Source organism: Tenrec ecaudatus, chromosome 11 (genome assembly GCF_050624435.1).
Source record: "Tenrec ecaudatus isolate mTenEca1 chromosome 11, mTenEca1.hap1, whole genome shotgun sequence".
Lineage (NCBI taxonomy): Eukaryota > Metazoa > Chordata > Mammalia > Afrosoricida > Tenrecidae > Tenrec > Tenrec ecaudatus.
In genome coordinates this window covers 105,739,417-105,764,584 of record NC_134540.1, presented here as the reverse complement: position 1 = coordinate 105,764,584, position 25,168 = coordinate 105,739,417, and the positions used below count along the sequence as shown (strand labels likewise).

Sequence of the window (25,168 nt, the reverse complement as noted above, 5' to 3'; positions counted from 1 at the left end):
AGAAATCCCTCTCTTCAGACTCCTCTTGCTTAGCTAGCTAGCACCTTCACCAAAGGACAAGATGTAAAACACACTGAGTTAATTGGTCTTTCAACTTGTCATTACAGAGCTTCCCAACTCCAAACAAACCTGGAATGTTCAGGCCTGGACGTGTGGAGATTGGGAGACCTGCTTCAAAGGGTAATAAGTCACAACAGAAGCACGGGCGCTCCCTGGGAGGTCCAGCCCCTGCCCCCATCGCTCCCTGCTCCCAGACCCAGCTTCCCTCCTTCATTGCATTGCATTTTCCATTCCCACGTCTTTCTAGCCCATTCCTGCCTGAACTATTCCGGGACCTGTGTATGTTTTCCAATTTTCCTCCAATAAATGTGTATTGCTTTCATATGACGGGGCGGGGTGGATGGGAGGAGTTCTTTCCCAAAGCACCCAGGAATGGTCCCCAGCCCTCAGTCAACTAGCCCCTTGGAAACCTACTTCCGCGAGAATTCTGCCCTTTTTAACTGACTTGCGTGCATTTTCTTGCCCGGTTCACTGCCCCAGTTCTGGCAGACTTGGCCCGACCTCATGGGGAAAAAACCAAAACGACCTGTGTGGCTCTTCTTTGTGTCTCACACGCTCTGCGTCTCTGCCTCTGACAAGACTCCCCACCACCAGGCTGGCATATACACGAGAAACTTCCAGCAGCGGAGGATGCAGTTCCTTCCTCTCCTTCGCCGGGCATCTGTCTGTGCCCGCACCCTCTGGCTTCCCCAACAGGATATCTCCATCCGCTGCCTGCTTTTTGTTCATTGCTCGGAACAGGAAAACTCGCTTTCCTGCTTTCTCAATACCCAATGGGTTGGTCCGGTGAGCGAAAACATCCCCTGAAAACCCACTCCAAGGCTACACAGAGAAACAAAAGCTGCCCCCCACCCCACATTGTTGGCAGGGGGCTAAGGGCCACACCAGTTTGAGGGTTTTGGAAAATCGAGAGCAAAAGGTGAAGCTAGCTGCCGGCCCAGAGTCCCAGAAATGCACCGGGCTCCCCAAGAAGACACTCTGTTTCACAGAAAGAAAAACCAGCCGCGGGCTGACTTATACGGCAGTGCAGGTAAAGACCAGTGGATTAAAATACTAGAGGTGGAGAAAGGTGACAGCAGAGGGATCATCTTCCATGATCAAAGAGGGGTGCAGAGCCACCGAAAGAGGCGCATCTACGGCAAGGCGTGTGCAATATGTCTGGACAGACAAAAATTAAAAAGCAACCCCTGAAAAATAATGATCCCTAATTTATGTCAAGCAAACCTGGAAGGGCAATCCTGGTGGTGACTCCTCCCCAAGTCCCGGAGGTCCTTTCCAGTCTAAAGGACCCCTTGGGTCAGGCAGTATGTGAGTTCTTTCAGGAGCTGGCCTGGCCCCCATCTGGGGGTGTCTGCTCATGGTCCAAGCACCTTCCTCCACACTGTAGCGCCCCCAGGGAACAAGCTTCCATCTCACTAAATCAGCCACTCCGTAGCCCACACCAATTCAGTACAGGCCATGTGTATCAGACTAGAACCGTGGGCCAAAGGATTTCCAATGGTTGTCTTTTTGGAAGAAGATCACCAGGCCTTTCCTCTGCAGTGTCTCTTGAACCTCAAGCCTTTGATTTAGCAGCTTACCACAGTATCTCCTCGTATCATCCAGGGACGCTTCCCTTTCCGTAGGGCTCCCCTTTCCTAACAGATTAAGATGAGCACCCACCTGCCTCCCCAAACTGAGCATCCCCGGTTCCTGCTGCTCAAACCAACATTTCTAATAAAATATCTCACCTACCACCTCCATAAACCTACAACTGGACTTCTCAACATGTACCAACACCCATCTTTTTGCTCCAATTCACTGTGGACTACCGGTTTTATCAAATGCAAATCAATCAATAAATTACTAAACAATGAAATAAAAAGGACATGGAGAGTTAAGCCCTGGATTTTCATTAGATTCCATGGACTTAACATTGCCCTGTGAATTTGCTAAATGTTTTCAACACTTGCTTTTCATTCCTCAACTTCTATCAATGCAGGTCAGTCAGAAGAGTTCACAGACTGTCTTTAAAGCAGTTCTGCCTTACAACACGAAATGAAGCTTCGGATCCTCTTGTCCTCACTCACGGGGTGATTCTGCATTCTTTTGCTTTCCAGCAAGACCTGCGACTCTTCTTCCATTTAGAGCAAAGTCACATGCCGCCTCCTCCACCACCATCATCTCCCTTCGCCAGGTGGCTTCCTCCTGACACTCAAGGATGGAAATAAACACTTAGGAGTGAGTCTTGGAATCGAGGGTTCTGCTAACGTGTTTGGACGTAGAGGAAGAACATCAGGTACTCATCCTTTCCCCAGATGGTGGCAATTAGGAAGATGAAACAGCAAATAGTGAGTGAGAGAGAGATAAAAACAGTTATCACCATTACTGCTGTCATCATCTTCATTAATAACCAAGTAGCAATAACAGTAGCACTGGAAGATGGAGTTTCAAAAGGGAGACATCTGCGGTCACAGGAAGCAAAGAAATCCAAGAGGAAGAAAACTTTCCCATCTATAATGTATCAACACATGCAGTGACTTTGGAAATGCGAAGAAGCTCACATGCAAGGGTGCACTGGGATCCCTGTCGCACAGAATAGTCACAGCTGTTTTCCCTTACCTAATGTAGGGACGTGAAATTGACTGGTACGGCTCTTCTATCCAGAGTCTTTGTAACTCACACCAAACGACTGGATGGACCGTGCAATTAAGGGGTTGAGGACACTGACTCTTGGGGATTGGTTGGTTTTGCCATTCTGCTGGGTATAAAGTGGGCCATTTCTGAAGCAGGAGCAGAGATTCCCATGAGTAGCAAAAAGAGGAGCCATGCAGTGAGACCATGAGGCTGCAGAATGAGGAAGGCTGAGCGCCTAGCGGCAGGAGGCTAGGTTGCAGAGTGGGTGATTAGGGGCGTGTGTCAATGCTAAAGGAGCCGGTAGAGGTCAAGGGACCACACAGCTGAGAGGCTGAGAACAGGAGTGGGAGTAGTGATGCCATTACGGTAGGGGGAAGATTGGGGGGTGGGGGGTGGAGAAATCTGATCTCAATGATCAACGTATAACCACCATCCCCCCCAGGGGGACAAACAACAGAAACATGGGTGAAGGGAGACAGCTGTGGGTATAAGATATGAAAATAATAATAATTTATAATTTATCAAGGATTCACAACAGTAGGAGGTAAAAAATGAGGAGCTGATACCAAGAGCTCCAGTAGAAAGAAAATGTTTTGAAAAGGATGATGGCAATATATGTACAAATGTGCTTGATACAATGGATGTATGGATTGTTATAAGAGCTATAAAAGCTCCCAATAAAATGATTTATTAAAAAAAATTTTAAGTGTTGTGGCAGTTACATAATCTGTCAATTTGCAAAGGGGTGGAGCCTAGCCTATCAATCAGATCACAGCCAATGAGGCCTCTGTGTGGGCATGGCTTTCTCCTGAGGATTCTGGAAACTGTCATCCTCCCTGGAGGTAAAATACACACTCACTCCCTGCAAGACATTCCTGTTGACAAGCCGCATGGAACTACACTGATAGAGCCAGAGCCCAGAGCTGGAGAATCCACGTGGAGAACCACGCCAGTGCCGAGATTCTTACACAGCCACTGAATCCACAAGACTTTCCACCCACTGGCCCATGACCGACCAGACCAGAGGATTTGGTCTTCCAGCATTTGACACCATTACATGGCTGCGTGAGTCTAAAGAGGAATTTATGGACTAGTATCGACATATGAGGTAAGATTGGATTTATGGACTTGATCTGGACTGGGCTAGGATGTTTTCTTAATTCCTCTTTGATATAAAGTTCTCTCTTAAACACATGTGTCTATGAATTTGTTTCTCTAGTCCACATGGATTAACACAAGTGCCGTGGGAGGGTTGGTTGGAATCAGAATAAGATAAAGAAGGGTGGAGGAAGGAGACATGTCTGACCTCTGGTTCACAGGACTCACATTTGGGTAGAAGTGAAGGTGGGTTTTCCTTCCCCTTTATGTCGGGGCGGGGGGAGAGAGGTCAGACACGGCCCCCCATGTCCTTTCTTACCACAAGTAAACTACGCAAACATGTATGAACAGGTAACAAACATGAGTTGTCTAACTACATATCTTGTCCTGAAATAAGTGTTCGTGAGCCAACCATTTTGTAAAAATTCTGTCATTTTTCCCCTGAAAGAGGGAAGAGAGGAAAGAATGTTCCAGAAGAGTGATAGCAAGTGAAAATGTCCGTCTCGGGGACACCGCGGTAGAGAGGGCAGCCGGCCTGGGGCGTTGCAGTTTAGCACACAGCTTAGGAAAGGGAATTTTAAAGACGCCTAGCTGGTTCTTAAGCCTGTCTGCTGTCCCCGAACTATCCTCTCATCTTGAGGGCCTTAACAGCTCACTGCTACTGTCATCCCGCTCTCTGGTCGTGGTGTATAATGGTGGATGGGATGCTCATTGGTCTGAAATGGTTTATCTGAACGTCAAGGACTAGATAAATTTTCTATGTCCCCTGCTAGATCTGATGTTCTCAGATTTCTGCATCACCACCCTCCCAGTCACACATGACTGCAACCTTAGTTTATATTTAATGTCCCCACTTCCTGCTATGGGGGTAGGGGTTAGGAATAACTGTTTATTGAATAAATAAGTACCTTTAGCTAATCAGCTAAGACTCCGGTGACTTCTGATACGGCAGCCTGGTGGCTCAGCAGTTAAGCGCCCAGCTGCTAACTAAACGTCGGTGGTTAGAATATACTTTACATAGAGCTCCCTGGGAAGAAGGCCTGGCAATCTGCCTCCACAAAGATGTAAGCCAGAAAAAAGCCCTATGGAGCAGTTAAATTCTGTCACCTGATGTGGCTGTGAGTTGGAAGAGGTTCCCCAGCACACAACTCCTTAACCTTTCTTTATGTCAGGGCCTTCTCGTTGCCCCCTGCCTCATTCACAGCAAAAGCCACAGCCCCTGACACCCCCCCCACCAACAGCGTCCCCGCCCCTAAGCTCCAACAACACTGTTACCCTGTGTCCTACCAAAAGTCTGTCCCAGGTGCTTTTCGGCCTCTCTGATGCCACACAAAATAAAGTCACACTCAACATCCTGGTCTTGGTCCACCCTCTCCCTCCTTAGGTGACCCTGTTCTGTGCACTCTTACCTCTCCCACACTTCACAAGACTCAACCACTCACGATTTCCGCAGCACACGCACATCCCATCATTTCCTTCCTCCTGGTCTCTCTGCCTAGGACGCCCTGACCACACTCTCCTTTCTCAAGTCCACCCTCAGCGCTGAACACCAACTCCTTCATTTAGGTGTTTTGTTTTTCTGATTCTCTCACCTGAAGGTCATCTCCCTTCTAATGGTTTACTTAAGACTCCCTAGTGAGTCACTCTTCTGTTAAATGTGAATAAATCTTATTCTGCAAGTGTCCAGCCCTGTCAGTCTCTCCCCAAAGCAGCCAGCACAGTGTGTGGCTCATGGGTACAGGTCAGCAAATGTGTTCTCTTAACTTGATAGGAGTGACAGTAACAGTTTGTCACTCAGCACAGTGGTAAAGGTTCCACGTGATTAACGTAATCAATGGCGGTGAACTGTGAACATATACAAACTGTTGGCAGTTTTGTTAAAGCAATTTTTATAATAAAAATCTTTCTATTAGAATATACTTCAAACACCATTAGCACACAGTGCATGCCTATCTATTTGTCAAATATTGACTCACTTCTTTTTTGTTTTGTTTGTTTGCTGTTTCATTAGGGGCTCATACAACTCTTATCATAATCCAAACATACATCAATTGTGTCCAGCACATTTGTACATATGTTGCTATCATCATTCTCAAAACACCTGCTTTTCCCCTTCCTCCCCGCTCCCCACCCCACCCCCCCACCTCATTTCTTTTCCCAAGGGATCATTACCATGGTCCACACCTGTCCTTGGCAGCAGCAGGGGGGAAAAAAAGAGAGATACAATGAAATAAAAACTAAACCAAATGCATGTACTTTGACATAAGAACCAATATTAGTATTTTGTGAATAGGATGTTTCTTCATGCTCAGGAAAGGAGAACTTTTCTAGCAAGAATGGTCGATACTATTCTGTGCGTCAACATTGTTGTCATGTGCCTTGAGTCGGTCCTGACTCACAGTGGCACCTTGAACCGCAGAACAAAGCGCATCACTAGCCTTCTGCAATCACTAGAGCACCAGCTCACTTCTGGCTTCCAAAAGCCCCCAGAATCACTATTCAGTTTCTTCTACGCTTAACGAAAACCCCAGGCAAAGGCACCACGCAAATCTGTGTTCCCAGAAACAGAATCACAGATAATGTTGCATTAAAAAACTTGCAATTCCTTTTCAGGCAGAGTTCTCAACAAATTTTACTTTGAAGCATCTCAAAAACTAGTCTAATTTTTTAATTCTGTAGACAACACAGTTTGCTTTCTTCCTTTCTTTCTTTCTTTCAATCTTCTGGCATCCTCAACTACGTACATAAATAACGATCGTATCGTACCACATACTTAATGGAAGTTCAGTATGTTAACATACTACTGTCTGACTTCACCTACTTAATGACTGAGTCTGTAAATTAGAAGACATAATCAAAATCTAAAGGCCTGCATGTTTTAGGGATCTCTGCATGTAAGAGACAGTCCAGATGACATAGCCAAGGAAAATCAATCTTTTAAATGCTATAACTGTGCTCCCTAGCTCACTTCACAGTAAATTACATGTGGGTAGATAAAAATCCTCACTTGAAGATTCTTCGGGATGTTCATAGAGAGATTACTCCAAGTATCCAGTTTCCCCTCCTTTGAGCCTTGACCCACAAATCTCATTGTACTCCTACCACTGCAACAATGTTTCCCCTGCCCTACCCGCTATCTTCCTGAACAGCATTCAATCACCGCTCCTATAGCACTCTATCAAGCTTTGCTTCCTGGGTCTCCTGGAAGCAGAATAATAGAGGGCAGGTCTTGGGTATATCTCTCTTGCCCAGAAAATTGACTTGGGCTTCAGAAGCTTCCCTCAACACCTACCAGCTCAGGCCACAATTCCTATTTTTCCTACCAACAGTGCAAAACAGCCTAGGGCCCAAGGCTGCCACAGAGGCAGACAGCCACCCAAAGGCCTCCCCGGGTCCCACCTGTGCGCCTCCTCCTCTTTCCTCTCTAGAGCAGATGCTCCTTGAGGACCAGGTTGCTATCTGAATCAAACATGGACCATTCAGTGTTTGTAGGGTCAATGGATGACCACTGGCCATGGAGGATCTATCTTAAAACTTAAAAAAAGCACAATAACCCTGTACCTTTGTCTACTAGTAATATTTGTTAGATGCTGAAACACATCTCTAGATCTGCTAGGTCTTCAACTAGAAGATAAACAGAGGAGCTACAATCCTTGAGAAGCTTCAGCATTTAAAACACACACACACACACACACACACACACACACACACACACACACACACACACACATACCCTTCTCATGGTGTGGGAAAGACCACACGGCAGCCGGGAGCAGAGCAGGCTGAGGTTCCGTGTGGCCTGCTCCCAGCCAGATGCAAATAAAAAGGATTTGGTCAGAGAGCAGATGCTTCGCCCAACCCTGGCCTGCTCAGTGCGTCCCCTGTTACACAGGTGACAGACTCCACCTGGGCCACAAACTGAGACCAAACCAGAGTCATTGTCACAAGGCAAAGTGAAACTCAGGCTTTCCCACCTTAAGCCTAATGCTCACCAAGACTCCATACTGCAAGGAGGATGGTAGTTCCGGTATTTGCAAATTTTGGAAACTACTCTGAAAACCTGCACATCAGATGGAGTTGTCCAGGTCTATCCAAGAAGCTCACCTGCACCATGCCACCTCTGGGGCATTCAGAAGCCCATAACCTTGAGCCCTCCTCCTCCTAGGTTTGAAAGCCTAGAGCAGGGGTCCTCAAACTTTTTAAATAAGGGGCCAGTTCACTGTCCCTCAGACCGTTGGAGGGCCGGATTATAGTTTAAAAAAAAAACTATGAACAAATTCCTATGCACACTGGACGTGTCCGCTGCTAAGCAGGACAGGCAGTGGCGGCAAAAACACCCGGCGGGCTGCATCAATGTTCTCGGCGGGCCGCAGTGGCCCACAGGCTGTAGTTTGAGGCCCCCTGTCCCAGATCAAGCTAGGGAGTTAATCAAATGTGCTGCTGTTGTTGTTAATTCAACTCAGGACCACCCCATGTGTCATCAGTTGAATTTTCAAGACTGTGCCCTTTTGGAAGCCAGTCAACACGACTTCTTTCCCAGGCATCTCAGGGTGACTTCAAACCACCAACCTTTCTTTCAGCTAGTGGTTCCCTCGAGATTTCAGATCCTATGTGACGGTCCCCAATTCAGGAAAGTATCCCTCATCTCTCCTGCCACCTCTCACACATGATGCCAATCTTAACACCAACATGCTCACACAGTCCCTGCAGGGGACACTAGCCTTGGGCCAGGCATCACGGCACCTCTGAGTTTTCAGGGGTGAACTAATAGACCAAACAGTCCAAACCACTGCTGTCAAGTTGATTCTGATGCATGGTGACCACGTGTGACAGAGGAGAACTGCCCAGAGGGTTTTCTTGGCGGTAATTTTAACAGAATCCTATCACCGGGCATTTCTTCGCTCTCTAGTCTGAGTGAGCTCATGTGATCAACTTTAGGTTCGAAAAACAAACAAAACTCACAGTCAACAAGTTGATTCCAACTCATAGATTAACAACCAATAAGACCCAAACCAACCCATGGCATGGCGTCCATTCATATTCACAGTGGCCCCATACAGGGTCTGAGAGGCTGTAGTCTTCACTGGAACAGACCGTCTCAACTGTCTCCAAGACGTGGCTGGGAGGATTGAATCACCGACCTTGCAATGCAATAAATTTACTTGACAGTGCTACCAGAGCGCCTAGCAGCCAACAGTGAATTAAAAGTATCTTTTTAAAACGTGGTACCTCAATTGGTTTTGCACAAAGCCACCTCCAGAGATGGCAGTGAAACACACACAGGCTAGAGTTTCCAGGGAAAACATCACATAAGAAGCAGTTACTTCTAACATACTGGGGAGAAAAAGCTCTAATACCATCCTAAAGGACTTAGGCGGTTTTCTTAAAAGAATAACTCAATAGAATAAAGATTATTAAAGGAACACATTAAAAGCCTGGAAAATATCAAATTCCATAAAACATCAAATCAAGGCTAAAATAAAATAAATCCTGCTTGGGGGGTGGGGGGGGAGGAAAGAACAAAGTCTGGGGGGAAAAGCGAGCCTCAGAGATGAAGCACCCTGTCAATTCTAGCGAGCACAATGGTTTATAAATTAATCTAACGCACTATCAATATTATGGCCCCTCAGCTGTCACCATGGGAACTCTGCTTCCCACTAAAGAAAACAGGAGCCCATAGTGACAGATCAAATAAGTCTTCTAAACAGTCTTAGAAAGGCAACGCTTCTCCGTACTCTTATTTGAACCAGATTGCCATGTGCAGCTGAATATTCATTCCGGTGCGGGCAAAGCAACCTGAAAGGTCAGAGGATATAGATTCATGCAGCTAGTTTACACTACAAGATTTTAGGCTGGTAGGCCCAGGAAGGTCTCTTGAAATCCCATAATTATTTTAACCAAAGTACACATAAAATCAAAATCTTCTACGTCTTAAATAACATTATTCAACTACTAAATTCTTCCTTCTTGCATGTGACTACAGAGATCATCTTTAGATTAATCTTTAAACTTTTGTTTGTTTCCTTCATTTTTTGGATTAATTTTAAAATTCTTGTTCCTTATTTCTTTCTCCTTTTCCTCCACATATTCTTAAGCAGCCTTGCAGTGGTCCCTTCTTGGCTTAAGGAAAAACAAATGGCAAGCTCAGCAAGACAGACTCAAGAAATATAGAGAAGCAAGGAGCTCCCTGGTGTAACTTGACGTCTTCCAACCAGATACTATCGGATAATCAGTCTGTAAGGATCCTTGATGACACACAAGGGCAAATAAAGTGAGTTCAACTATTTCCTGTCAGAAGGGCTGGGAGTCAGTGAGCTAGATTTTGTTCTTGGCTCTCATACTGAGAGCTGCAGTGAGCAGATAGTCACTAAGCCCTCGTGGCCTTGATGTTCCCGTCTATACAATGAGGAAGCTGGACCGGAGGGATACCGCCCACCTCTAAGACACGGCCGTCTCATCTCTTTGAGTCCATAACTTCTGCCAATCTAGGGCACTCACAATACTCTCCCAACAGGTACTTTTAGCGGTTCAAGTGAACCGTATACATTTTTGAGAACCTCAATTAAACACAAAAACAAAAGCCTGGATGAACCTGAGAGCAATGTGAAATCATCATATTTGACATGCTTTGTTTCATCTCAGCATGACCAACGTCTTTGCTTATGACATGTTCATAGGTACATAACAGAAGATGTACAGGGATTTTCTGGTAAAACAAAATGTATGTAAAGAGAGTCGGTGCAAAGCGGGTGCATAAGCAAACGTGGTGAAGAAAGCTGATGGTGCCCGGCTATCAAAAGATATAGCGTCTGGGGTCTTAAAGGCTTCTAGGCCATCTAGCTCAGAAGCAACAAAGCCCACATGGAAGAAGCACACTAGCCTCTGAGATCACGAGGTATCGAAGGGATCAGGTATCAGGCATCAAAGAACAAAAATCATATCATTGTGAGTGAGGGGGGGAGTGCAGAGTGGAGACACAAAGCCCATTTGTAGGCTACTGGACATCCTCTTACAGAAGGGTGTCAGGTAGGAGACGAGCCAGTCAGGGTGTGATATAGCAACGATGAAACATACAACTTTCCTCTAGTTCCTAAATGCTTCCTCCACCCCTACTATCATGATCCCAATCCTACCTTACAAGTTTGGCTAGACCAGAGGATGTACACTGTTACAGATAGGAACTGAACACACAGGGAATCCAGGGCGGATGATCCCTTCAGGACCACTGGTGAGAGTGGTGATACTGGGGGTGTGGAGAGAGGGTGGGTTGGAAAGGGGGAACTGATTACAAGGATCTATATATAACCTCCTCCCTGGGGGGCAGACAACAGAAAAGTGGACGAAGGGAGACATTGGACAGTGCAAGATATTACAAAATAATAACTTATAAATTATCAAGGGTTCATGAGGGAGGGGGGAGCGGGGAGCAAGAGGGAAAAATGAGGAGCTAATGCAGAGGCTTAAGTGGAGAGGAAATGTTTTGAGAACACGATGAGGGCAATGAATGTACAAATGTGCTTTACACAACTGATGTATGTATGGATTGTGATAAGAGTTGGATGAGCCCCTAATATAGTGATTAAAAAATAAAAATAAAGAGTCGATGACATTCAAGCTGAGGGCAGGGCAGTTTGAGAAGGGAACTCAGCGGGTGCATTCCGATTCAGTTGGAGATTAGCATTCAATAACTGAGGGATGCCTCTCCAATCACACTGGCCAGCCTGCCCCCCTCCATGCTGACACCCCCCAGCATTATCTTAATTGCATTTATCCCTGCCAACTTCCAAGAAGGAGGAGGGCGCAGGGAGATCCAAACAAACCATTTGGTAATGCAGAGCTGTGATCAGATAGTAACTCTCCTTGCTATCAATCAACAGATAAGAAGGAGCTGATTAAAGAGAAAGTGACAGAGATGTAAAAGAAACATAGTTTCACCATGCAAGCCTTTATGGTTGGCCAGATGAAAAGACCTTCCAGTGGGGGGTTATTATTAGGGTTTTTGTTGTATTTTGTTTTCAGATAAGGGAGTTACTAAATAACAAACACACGAGTTAGGCCTTGGTAATTAGCAAGAGTATGTTCTCACCTTCCATGGGATTGATTGCCAGCGATTGTGCCATCTGCCTAGCCATCGGTTCAAAATCAACTGCCACCCTGAGGCTTTCTACTCCCATAGAGTTGCCGTCTCAGAAAGTCATAGGGGCAGTTCTCCCCTGTCCTGTAGGGTGGCTATGAACTGGAGTCCACTCAATGGCACTGAACTGACCATCTGTCTATCAGAAGAGACTTGCTCATTGCTATGATGCTAAACAGGTTTCCATGGAGCTTCTAGAAAGACCTGATGAACTACTTCCACGAATCGGTCACGGTAACCCAATGGATCACCACACTGCAATTACAACCAGTCATGCTTCTGCACAGGCAGGACTGGAAGCAGGCTGTTCAGTTGACCTGGGTTTACCATGAGTCAGGGGCCAATTCATAACAACAGCAATAACAACCAAACAGGACAGCCTTCGACATGCTAAACTTCTACCAGATCATGAACCTGAAAGTCCACGCAAATAAAAAGAACTAGGTTGTATATCGAATGTTTGACTCCTTTCAAATATTACTCAAAGATCACACCAATTTACCCACCATCTGACCAGTAAACACAGAGACAGTCCCAAAATAGTACACTCTTCTCTGAGGAGAGATCACCGAGTGGGTACCAGAGATGTCAGTGCGGAATGAATGACCTAATGGAGCCTGTGCATTAGGAACATTAACCTGGCAGCAGGAAGTAGGCTGGAGGGAAATAAATAGAAACTGGTGTCGGACAAATACTTTTGTTTCAGGACAAGCCCGCATTGAGAGGATCAAAAGAGTATCGAAAGTGGAAACATGTCTGCTGCAGGGTATCCAGGATTCACTTATTCATCTAAACAATTGATCCTGAGCCCTGCTACGTGCCAGGCCCTGCAGAGCCAGTGGTAGAGCAACAGTCCAGAGAGGGACACAGGCTTTAAACCAGCATGTCTCAACCTGTGGGTCGCGATCCCTTTAGGGGTTGAATAGCCTTTTCACAGGGGTCGCCCGATTCATAACATTAGCAAAATGACAGTGATGAAGTAGCAACGAAAATAATATCATGGTTGGGGGTCACCACAACATGAGGAACTCTATTAAAGGGTCGCGGCATTAGGAAGGTTGAGAACCACTGCTTTAAACAAACATGAGTATGCCCACAAATAAACATATAACCAGAGCTAAGCAGCGCAGAGGGAAAGGACAAGAGGGCCTGTTTTCGTTTCGTTGAGGAGCGGCCTGACAAATGATGGGGAGTTAGGTGGGTAAAGCTTATTTCAGGCAGAGGTAAGAGCTTCTCCAAGCTTCTGTGTGGAAGAAAGACGACTTGACATCCATGAATGGCGTAGTGGTTCCATGCTACATCGCTAACTTCAAGGTCAGTAGTTGGAAACCACTAGCCGCTCCTCAGAAAAAAGAGGGGCTTTCTATTCCCGGACACAATTACAGTCTCGGAAACTCACAGCGACCCTTCTGCCCTGTCTTAGAGGGTCGCTGCCAGTTGGATTCAACTTCAAGGCAGTGGGTTGGGTTGGGTTGGGTTTGGGTTTTTTGGTGTTTTATCATCCAAGATGGGTGCTGACTGGAGAGAGAGAGAGAGAGCCACAGGGGGGTGGTGTCTGGGACACAGAACTCCATTCAGTCAAGGGGAACTCATTTCCATTTCATTGGTAAGCCCTGGTGTCCTCGGGGCTAGGAATGGAAGCAAGGAGGCCAGAGAGGAATAGCCCCTACTACTGCGGGGACCAGGATGGGGGCAGGAAGTGAGCAAGAATGACAGTCGTCATTAACACGGTTCAGTAAGCCTACCTCTCCTCCAGGCATATGGAAAGGATGGCGCTTCCCTGCACCGTGGCCCAGAGTGACCCGTGGGACTTACCTTAGCCAATGAAGTGTGAGCGGAAGTAACAGGTGGCAAGTTGAAGAGCAGTGAAGGGTTCATCACACTCTTTCCCCCAACGAGGACCGACCAATCAAGCCCAGCAACTATCCCATCAACGAGGAACGGCCAATCAAGCCCAGCAACTATCCCATCAACGAGGACTGACCAATCAAGCCCAGCAACTATCCCATCAACGAGGACCTACCAATCAAGCCCAGCAACTATCCCAGCAGCTCAAGACCCAGTCCACTCTAGATGGAGGTTCACCAAAATACAGGAACACAAAAAAAGGGTAGCTTGGTTGGATAACTGTGACAATTTATGTGTCTTGTATGCTGAACGCTAGGGACTGTCTCCACAGACAAGCCCTAGTGCCACACGGGTTAATGAAAAAGCAGCTCTGAGCTGGAGGACAATCAGAACTGAAACTAAGATTTGGAAATTGTTTGCAGAGAAGGTGGTGGCTCGGTCTTGAGAGAAGAGGAGGCCCCACCCTCTGCACCCGGGGTGGAGAACAAGCCCAGAGAAGTGCCTGCGAGCGGCGGGTGAAGCAACAGGACACAATCAAGAACAGCACACAATGGTCAGCACTCGTTTGAATGCGTGATTTGTAGTAACTATTAGACTGTAATTTCTTCTTGGCTCTTTGTTGACTAGTTGTGTTCTTTTAAGGAATTGTTTCTTAATGGCCTTTCCTATTTTTCAACTGGAGTGTTTATCTTCTTTACCAGATTAGTAAGAGATATGTATTTTAGAAAATACAGTGCTATAATTAGTTATAGGCAAAAACAGGTTGCTAATCACATTCACTCTGGTTCAGAGTTTTCCTACATAAGTCAAAGCAGCACTACATCCTATGGAGTGTTCAGGGGGGGGATTTTTCAAAAGCAGAGTGCCAGGCCTTTCTTCTGAGGAGCCTCTGGGTAGCCTAAAACTTCCACCGATCTAGTTCGTAGTCAAGTGCATGAGCCATGTACACCACCAGGGACTCCTAAGGTATAGATAGAGGGGCTAATGTGGTTTCCAAGCTTGTTGGACTTTTAAACTTGCAGCATTTACGGTACACAAACAGAAGTGTGCATGCTTCCTTAGGGAGGCGTCAGACAGACCCATCAGGGGCACAGGATATGAAGTCACAGTGTACAGATTTAAGATCCAGCCTCTCCACTTACGGAGTGATTTAACCTTCTACAAGTAAAGCCCTAACACAGATAGCCTGTGACACAGCGGCTCAGCACTAGCTGCCCACTCAAAGGCTGGCAGTTTTAATCACCCCGTGGCTCTGTGGGAAAGGCCTGGTGATCTGCCACTGTACAGGCTACAGCCTAGGAAACCCTAGGCCAATTCTCCTCTGTCACCTGGGGTCACTGGGAGTGGAAGTGAACTCCACAGCCCCAAACAACAACTACACACAACCTAAGACAACTCACTGTCATGAAGTCAAGGCTGGCTCATAGCGACCCCATAGGACAGGGCCAGGGTAGAACTGCCCCTGCAGGTTTCCAAGGCTGTAACCCCTTGTAGGAAGAGAAAGCCCCATCTTTCTCCCTCACAGTGGCTGATGGTTTCGTACTTCCGACCTTGCGGCCCGATTCATAACCACGATACCACCAGGGCTCCCTAGGGCATAATAACTGCTCATTAAATGCTGGCTTCAGGTGTTTGTCAAGTAAATACTTTCTTAAGGAGTTCCAGTGAAGAGCAGGGCTACAACTGGAAGGTCGGTGATTCAAACCCACTAGCCGTCTTGCAGGAGAAAAGACTTATAATCTGTTACCCTAACGATGACAGCCGAGGAAACACTATGGGGCCACTTGAGTCTGTCCTCTCAGGTCATTCTGAGTCAGAATCTACTGGTCGTCATCCGGCGCCACCACTTGACATGTATTTCATCTTTACAAAAGTTCTGGAAGAATACAAAAAAAAAATCCCAATTCTTAGAGAAACAACCTGAAATTAAAGTGACGTCCTAAGGAAATCAGAGCCCGTGTCAAAGTCCTCAGGTAACAAGGGACAAAGCCAAGTGTCAGCTCCAAAGCCGAGTCAAACTTGTTTCTTTTTTACCCTCAGGTTTTAGACGCTTCTCTTCACGGTCCCAGGATTATGCACTCATACTTTCTGGGTTTATTTCATTTCTTTTACAGCAAATCAAAAAACAAACTCTCTGCCGTCAAGTCCATTCTAACTCATAGCAACCTCAGAGGACAGAGTACAACTGCCTCTGTGGGTTTGAGTCTTTAGGGAAACAGAAAACCTCATCTTGGTCCTTTGGAGCAGCTGGTGGGTTTGAACTGCGGACCTGCTTGCAATTATCAGGCCAACATGTAACTCACTACACCACTAAACTCACTGCCATCCAGTCAATACCTAATCATAGTCATAGCCGCCCCCTGTGGGTTTCAGAGACTGTAATTGTTTACGGGAGTAGAAAACGCAGTCTTTCTCCTTGGTGCTGCTGGTGGTTTTGAACTGCCGACGATGTGGTTCGCAGCACAATGCATAAACACTACACCACCAGGACTCCTAAAACTCGGGCTTCTTATTTTACACTGAACACTTAAACTTAGCTAGATTTGGTTTTAAGTCAATTTGGCTATAATTTATTTTAATGTGTGATAGAAGGTCGTCGCTAACATTATTTACATATTTTTGCAACACGGTTTCCCAATGGTGGATCCCCCCTTTTTGGCTGCTGATCCCATTAGGCCCTAAATGTTGAGACACACAGAAACCTACTTCTGGCCTTTCTCTTCCATTTCACAGACAACGACTTCTGTCTTGAACTTGCATGACTGAAAATAGCCAGTCTCCTGGCATGACCCTTAGATTTAAGAAACAATACGGTCATGGCTGGTGTGCACCTCTTCACTAAGATAGGCTGCAAAAGGGGAAGGGGAAACATGTGTTTTATGATTTCATCTAATCATTAAAACTGTCCTAAATTCAGAAACTATATTTCTCAAAACTACCCTTCCTCCTAAAATGTAGTCTCTTTTCCCAAACGTCCCTCTTCTTATTTCAGCCTGCCAAAGTCTACAAGTATTTGTTCTTTTCTTTCTCTCTCTCTCTCTCTTTTTGGTTTACAATAGTCCTGTTGGGAAATAATTCACATATCATACAATTCAATAGATCAATCACATTAAGGAGAGTTGTACAGTCATCACCACAATCAATTTCAGAACATGTTCCTCTTTCTTGTCCTCATCATAGTTAGCTCCCCATTTCTCTCTAACCTCCCCTGTCATGTCCCCAGGAAATTATTTATCCAATTACTGCCTCTAGAGATTTACCTACCCTGGATTTCTTATACAGAAAACCATACCAAAAACAACAGAAAAAGACAAAATCAAACAGAGAAAAATTTCAATAAAAAGGAAAGCAGAAAATAATCAAAGCTGGCACAAATTTTAAACAGATCAAAAGGGAGATCGAATGATAAGGTTACGTCTTAACCTAACTGCATCTGCCACAATTAACTTTACAATGCTCCCTGTCTGACGGCAAAGCGGTTCACATGCCTGGACTGTGGTCGGAGGGGACTCACCAGAGGTTTCATCCCCATGGGGAGCCTGCCAATGGATTTGGGGCTTTCACTGTAGTCCATAGCCTTCTACAAATGAGGTGCTCAAATCTAAGCACTAATACTCCCTCCTGCGATCTTGGAGTTTATTATTTACAATCATTGGGTCACACAGGCTGGTGTGCTTCTTCCGTGCGGACTTGGCTGATGCCTCACTTAGATGGCTGCTTGTTGTAAGACAAGCTTGTAAGACCCCAGATGCTATTCTGATAGCAGGGCACCATCCGATGTCTTCATCATGCTTTGTTCTTTTCCTGCGGTGGGGAGAGTCTCCCTTCTCCTTCTAATTTTCCTATCTTCCAGGTCCAGTTCAAGTCTTCATAAGCCCTTTCCCAAGTACACCCTCTGCAGTCAAATCGAGTATGACTCACCGTGAGCCTGGAGGATAGGACAGGACAGGACTGCCCATGTTACAGAAGCAGACAGCCTCATTGGTCTCCCTTGGGGTCTCAACACCGGCCTGTCGGTGAGCGGCTGAGCTCGTGGCTCCAGGGCACCAGGGCTCCTCCCATGTACAGCAGTTATGGTAATTACTTCTTCCTCTACTCTCCAAGCCACACATCTGGCTCTTCCTTCCTATGTGCTTTTCTGTACAGATAGACATCTTTTTGAAGATGACTGGCCTATCCACCTACTTACATCATAGACTCTTCAAGGGCACAGGTCTGAACTGCCACCACATCATGCTCTCAGCGCCTGGCAGAAAGCTCTAGAATAAAGCAGGCTCTCAATAAATGTTAAGATTTCACAATGCCTTCCCTTCCTTTGAAAATTCAAAGCACTACTAATGGGCCTCCCTTTGCCTAACATTCAAATGAACCAGAAACCAAAGAACTAGAACCTGTTGTCGATTATCTAGTTGGAGATGGGCCTCCACCCTGCTTCCTGTATTTGGGACATTGCTCTTTGTTAAGGCTCCAGTGGAGGGTGGAGAAAGACAGTGAGGTGAAGTTCAGGCCAGTTCAGTTGTCGGCTTACTAACATATCTGATTTAAAATTACAGCCAAAATGAGGTTTCATGTTACCTGAGGATTTCAAAGAACACCACTTGAATCTCATGTTACCTCAGATAATACTGGAATCTTGAGTTAACTGAATTGGGAGGGTGAGGGAGGTCCCAAGCACATTCCCAGAGAGATAATTATCCCACCTTCCCACTGTCCTCCCACAGCAACACAAAAGAAAATTTAGTGACGACCTGACTTGATTTTGTTTCATTTCATAGTGCAAACTTCCAAGCGGTGTGGGCTAGTGTCACCAGCAGGGCCTTGACATTCAAGAAGAGTTTGAAGCAGACCATACTGAGATAACATCAGGAAAGAGGCCAGGTAGCCAGATGACTTGTACATTAATACACAGGTGCAATGTAGCTAATAAACCCATGCCATGGCCAACGTCACAGAAGTTACCAACATTTACACAAATATTGTGTAAGAGAAGAGGGGGTTTTAGGCTTTGAGTAGCACCCTCTTTTAGATCTAGGCATTAGGATACTGTCTGCAATACATCTGAAAGATTGGAGGTCAAAGTCCTTCAGGAGCTTGAAAAGGAATCAGAATTCAACTTAGCTCAAGGAAATATTACTAGCTTTTCTTCTGAGCTAGCCTTTGCATGTGCTGAGTCTCCTGACGATTGTTCTAAACCAAATTGTTAGGATATTGGGAAAAGTATAACCAAAAGTCATAAATTATTATTCCTAAAGTTAAAAATATAAATAACAGTACCTTTACTGCTCTTTTGAGTTTAGTAGTTATGCCTAGTAGTTAGGCTTAGCAGTTCTGCCGAGGTTGCTAACTCTAAGGTCAGAAGTTCAAAACACCCAGGCACTCCCTGAGATAAAGATGGGGCTCTCAACCCCCCTGAAGAATACAGACTTGGAAACTCACAGGGGGCAGTTCTAGCCTGGCCTGTAGGGTCACTGGGAGTCGGCACTGACTCTACCCCAGCGAGTTTGGTCTTTGGGCTTTACTCCCCTGATAAAAGTGGCTTAGCCTGTTGGTGAAGAAAGGCACGTACAATAATCTAGTGAAACCCTCATTCCGTAGAACAAGAAAGCTGAGGTTCACAGAAGAGCCAGCCCAACATGACTTAGTAGCTAGGGCTTATGTAAAATCCAAGTACAGTGTTTTGGGAAATCCTTGGGTAACATAAACTTCATTTTGTCTGTAATTTTTCATTGGGTACGTAGGTAAACTTTACATTTATTTCTCATTTCATCCTGACAACAACACTCTAAGGTAAGTATAATTACTTGCCATGTTGCCCTAATGTAGGACAGCGGCAGGCTCTGTCCTGTCCTATAGGATGGCCATGAATTGGCAGCAACTCAATGGGAGTGCATGGGGTTTTACCCAGGAGGAAACTGAGACACAGCACGGTTACGTTATAAATTTAAGGATGCACAGCTAGCAAGAAGGAGAGCTGGGGACACACACCTGGCTGCCAGACTCCAGAGTCATGTTTTGAATATGTAACCCTCTGGGAGGGAAAAACCCAGGACTCTTGACCCCACCGTACGGTCTCTCCATCAGGAACAATCCCGAGGCCCATGAGATAGCTAACTATCTGAAAATTCTGAAAACATTCTTAGTATCTTGATTAAAACAAACTAACAAGCAATGATTTTTTAAAAATAACCCATAACATTTGAGTAATTCACTGCCGTTGAGTTGATGCCGACTCATAGAGACCCAAGAGCAGGATAGAACTGCCCCTGTGGGTTTCCGAGACCAACTCGTTACAGGAGTAGAAAGCCTTGTCTTTCTCCTGCTGAGCAGCTGGTGGTTTGAAACTGCTGGTCTTGCAGATTACAGCCAAACTGGTGACCGCTGTGCCTGGGCTCCTCCTGGACATTTGAATAGTATGTGAACAAATAACTTGACAATGGCATTGTAGTTCTACAAGAAAATAGGCTTAAAAACACATGTTGAGCAGGTAAGAATGAAATGGCCAAAAGCCTAAGTCACAATCATGTTCTAAAAAGTGAGAGAGGAAGCACGTTTGGCAAATTCTGATTAATTTGGGTACTGGAATACAGGTGTTCATTATAATACTCTGCTTCTTGTAAGTTACATTCAAGTTGTTCAGAGAAGTTCATGGAAAATTATTTTTCAAGAGCCATGAATCTGAGCCTATAAAAATGAATCTGTGAAAGTGTGCTGTTTAGCAGCAGTCTTTCTTGCCCACTGAACTATCTAATGTCATTGTTTCTGATGTCACCTTCATGAATTCATCAATGCTTGAAGCATGGGGAGAGCTAGTTAAATCCACACAGTTTTGTTTTGTTCAGCCTGGCAAGTTGATTAGTCAGCTAGCTGAGACGATGTGTTGAGCATGTATTATGTTGTAGGCCTAGTGCTGATCCAAGTCACCTAAGACGGAGCAGAGGAATGCTTTGGTCCAAGCAAAGGTGGAAAAACCATGAGATCCTAAACCTGGACTTCAGTCCTTCTCCGAGTCCTGTGAGGCTCCGGATTACCTCCTCAAGCCCTCACACAGCAAAGCCAGGCCAGACCCTTGGTTGCACACGCACCTGCTGTGACTTCCTGGCCAACACTAGGGAGCAGCAAGGGGAAGCAGGCAGTGGCAGACTACCTGATAAGAGGGGGAGGGCATGAGGCTCACAGGTACGTTTTAGACTCTTTCAGCATCAGTAAGCTACAGGTGTCAAAATCCTCACTGCAATGAAGAACCATTGCAATGAAATTCCCACTTCCACACTGGCCTGGCCCAGGCAACTTGCCTCGCCAGCCTTCTGGCATTTTATATTTGTTTACATACAGGTTCCTTCAGACAAATGACCGCTTAGAGACAAGGCTAAGAAGTTGAGAAACCAGCCAGGCACCTGGCTATTATTCATCCTTTAGGCTATCATCATTGATGCCACAGTGATTTTTACGAGGGTATCCTGGGAAAATAGGTGTCCTATTAAAGTGTCATGAGGCAGCACAGAAGGTGTGTCGCATGCAGGAATGGACGAGGCCACCCTCCGACAGGCCATAGTCCCATACTCAAGGACTACTGCGCATTAGGACTTAGCAGTCTGTGCCTATGTTCACATTCCCGTGTTCCCTCTAAATGGCTTAACTCACTAGGAGATGTCTGTAGTCAAAAACCCTGGTGACACAATGGTGAAAGTGTGTGGCTGCTAAGCAACAGGTCGGCTTCTCTAATGCCCAGAAGTATGCTCAAAATTCATAGTACAATAAAGCTAGCAGTAATAAACACTAGCTCGAGGGGGGAAGGGAAGCCCAGGTGGCATAGCGGTTATACCTTGGACTGACAGCTGTAAGGGCAGCAGTCGGAAGCCAGCAACTGCTCCCCGGGCAGAGTTTGTGTCAGAAACCCGCCAAGGCAGTCGACTCTGTCCTATAGGGTTGCTCTGAGTCAGAATTGACTCCATGACAGTGAGTTTGTTTTGTTTTCTTTTGTTGTTGTTGTTGGGGGGAATCAATTTAGTGAATAAGCCTATTCATCGATGGTAAAAGGAGGCCTGATGGCTGAGTGGGGTAAGAACCCCAAGCTGATTACCAAAAGATGGGCACCTTGAACCCACTCGCTGCTCCAAGGTGGTGCGATGCGGCAATCTGTGTCTGGGAGGATGTACAGTCTCGGGGACCCGAAGTGGCAGTGTTAGTCTGTTCTGGAGGGCACTGTGCCTGAACCAACCTGGTGGCAGTGCCTTTGGGATTTGGTTTTATCTTCCACGAAGATCTGTCAGCACTTTGGAAATCATGACAAAGTAATACGTTTTCCTGACTCTTCTTATGTTTCAGCAGCCTCATAAAGACGGCAGCCCCCAGGGAAAAGAAGCAAGTTTGGTGTGAGAGTAGAAATGAAGCCGTAGTGCTGTGAGTTAATGTACCCTTCACGAAAGGGGAGAAAGATACAGGAAGTTGTGCTCGGGCCAAAGCAACAGAAGTTAGTATTCAATTATGGAAATGATGGCCAGGTTTTAGTCTGTTCCTGCCTCCTGCTTCCTCCTTACCATCAACTGGTCAACTTGGATACTCGGAAAAAAATGAAAGCCCTGTTGATGACGGATCAAATTGGAGGCTAGACAAGCACAGTCTGAGCACTCTGGAGTGAGGTGGCAGGGCTGACGATCGTAAGAAAAATCAAAATGAGTACACTGGATATGCAAATTAATGAAGTTTCCTCTCTAATCGCCACACAGAGTTTTCATCACTCATGAGAGCCTGGAAGGGCATCAACATGACATCAAAAAGACACCTCAGTCCATGTATTAAAGGGCCAATAGGTTTCCCCAAACCTCCACCCTGCCGTCCCTCCCACCCTACACACAGAGCCCTAGGAATCCATTACAAGGTCCATTGTCTTTCACTGTCCCAACCAACAACACAAACAAGCCCCTTTCAAGAAAACAAATGCCTGCAACAAGCAAAGCAAGGAGCTCAGCTCAAAGTCTCCAGCTGTGCTGGAGAGGATGCCGCTCTGGAGAGGAGGCCACGGTGCAAATGTCCTTCAGAGTCCCAGCCCCACCCCTGCAAAAAAAAAAACAACAAAAAAACCAAGCAATCCCACTGGGGCCGCATGTCCAAAAGTAGCCGGGCCAGCCCTGGCAGGGGAAAAGTTGATTTAAAACTTTATCTTCTTCACACTCAGCTTCCTGTCATGACCTGATTAATTGGGGGGTGCCTGCGTCAAAGCTCCGAACTTCATAGTGAGGTGCGCCTATGCTGAGATTAACGAGGATTCCCATCAGGCCCCCTAACCTATTTCCTAAGAGGCAGCCAAATCTCAGGTTGCCAGCTTGGGGTGCTGGGAGAATACTGAACGCTCCTTCCCGGAGTCTGAGCACCCACAGGGTTCGCTGAGCGTCCGTCCACACTCAGCTGGCAGACTACGTGAGGAAGCCCCCACCCCGCTTCGAATTCCCCCAGCAGCCTCCAAGCCCCTCATGAATATGGGGAGAATTTTTTTTAAAGGAGGCCCTGGAAGATGGGGTGAAAGAGGAGAAAGCTGCCTAGCTGACTAAAGGTAGGTAAATCCCGAAGGGATGGCGACCGCACTCCCAGGAAATGTACCAGGAGGGAAGGTGCTGGCAGCAATGGCAAGAGGATCCCCGGACGCTGGGAGAGGGTGTGGGAGTTGTTGCACCCCCACAAAACCTTCCCATTTCCTCAGTCCAACGCGCCTCTCCCCCCGTCCCCCCCCCAACCCCTTAATGCTGCAAAGCGGGAGCAGCCGAGCGCCAGGAGGAGGGGACAGCGCGGGGGGAGGGGTGCCGCGGGACGCACGGCCCCTGGGGCTACCTGCGCTCGCCGCCGCCTCCGCCCGCTCTTACTCACCAGGAGCACCGAGCCGCGCACCACCTCCGACACGCTCTGCCGCAGCTCAGCCGCCGTGCCCGGCTTACTCAGCGCCCGCGTGAACTTCCGAGTCTCGGCCGAGGCGGGCAGCGGGGGCGGCTGCGACATCCTCACCGCCGCGCCGCCGCCTCCGGCTCCCACGCTCCCGCTCCGGCGCGCCGCCGCCAGGTGCACCCGCCGCCGCCTGCCCGGCCCGGCCCGGCCCGCTCGCAGCTCCGGGCCCGCCGCCCTCGGCTCTCGCGCCGCTCGCTGCGGGCTCTGGCGGCGCCCCCCGCGCCGCGCCCCCCGCGCTGCTGTCACGGCCTGCGGCTCCGCCGGCGGCGTCCGCAGCCCCCCGCGCTCCGAGCGGCTCCGGGGCTAGATCCAGGCGACTGCGCGTCCGGCGGCGGCTCCCCCATGCCACCCGCCGCCCTCCGCGGCCGCTCGCCGGGCCGCCTCCTCGGGGCGGGGTGTCCGGCGCGGCGCGGGGCGGGGCGGCGAGGAGAGGCGGGGCCGGCGAGGCGGGCCACGGGGGAGAGTGGCCGGCGGCCGCTCGCGGGTCACCGCGCCGCTCGGGACCCCTGCGGAGGCGGCGGGGGGCGCTCTCAAACCCGGGACTTGTCCCTGCGTGGCAGCTCCGAGATGCGCGGTGAGGACCACGCTCCCTGCGGGGAGGCGCGCAGCCCCAGGGCGAGCGGGGCTGAGTTCTGGAACTGGCGCTGGAGCACCGTGGGCCCTGGAGGTCCTCGGGGACCGTGCGATCACTGGTGGGGCCCAGGCTCCGCGGCCCCACGCCCCCCGTGTGTGCAGCGACAACGTTTTCTTAAAGAGGTGTTTGCGCACCCACAGCCCGGGGCTCGTCCGCTTCGGAAGCCGCCCCGGTGGGCGGCCTGGACTTCCTTCCCCGGCCTGTGGCATAGATCACCGTCCTCTCCTCGCCCTGAATCCAGGCATCTGATTCCTGGCGGGGAAGCCTTTCGGAGCCGAAGCGAACGTCCCAAGCTAGGGTAGCTGGATGGAAGGACAGACGCTTGCTGGCGAGGGAACAACTCGTGGAAGGGGGGTAGGGGGGGAGTCACCCAAACCCCCGCGGACGAGAAGCTGCGCTTCACCCGGGATGTGATGCAGGACTTTGGAAACTCGCTCATCTTATCCGGAAGATGAGCAAAATCATCAGGAAGCAAGCTTCCATGACATGTGCGTTTTCGAAGCACGTGGCACCACTTGGCCCGAACTCGGGGCTCGTGGTGCCCCTTCCGTGGCCTGCCAGCCCAGCGGGTGACCCAGAAAGCTGGCCAGCCACCACTTCTCAGCAACTGCTTTCTAAAGCATGCTTGATCGTTTTTCCGCCTCTAAGAACCTCCCTGCGGCTTTCTCCCTTTTTCCCTCCTCCGAGAAAACTCTACGCCTAACCCTGACAGGGACACCCAGGTGAAGCAGGAATCGCGCGGCAGGGAGAGAGCCGTGGCGCATGCTCAGTGGTTTGGGCTTGTGCGTGTTCCAGGGGCGGGAGCCCCTTCTAAGGGGAGGCTCCCTTGATTGGCCAGGATT

At 47.9% G+C, this 25,168-nt stretch overlaps 1 protein-coding gene across 7 annotated transcripts in view; it reads right to left on the bottom strand.

Moving 5' to 3' along the window:
* DOCK9 (dedicator of cytokinesis 9) overlaps positions 1-23,824 on the bottom strand; it is a 330,985-nt gene extending 307,161 nt beyond the window's left edge. For 3 of the 7 annotated variants that reach the window (XM_075563465.1, XM_075563463.1, XM_075563467.1), the window contains exon 1: positions 23,618-23,822. In XM_075563465.1, coding sequence (XP_075419580.1) covers positions 23,618-23,746 — 129 coding nt within the window. In that variant the 5' untranslated portion in view covers positions 23,747-23,822. Of the gene's footprint in view, positions 1-23,617 lie in introns of all 7 variants that reach the window. The other 4 variants (XM_075563468.1, XM_075563469.1, XM_075563462.1 and 1 more) reach the window with 3 other exon arrangements.
* Positions 23,825-25,168: the final 1,344 nt, after the last annotated feature.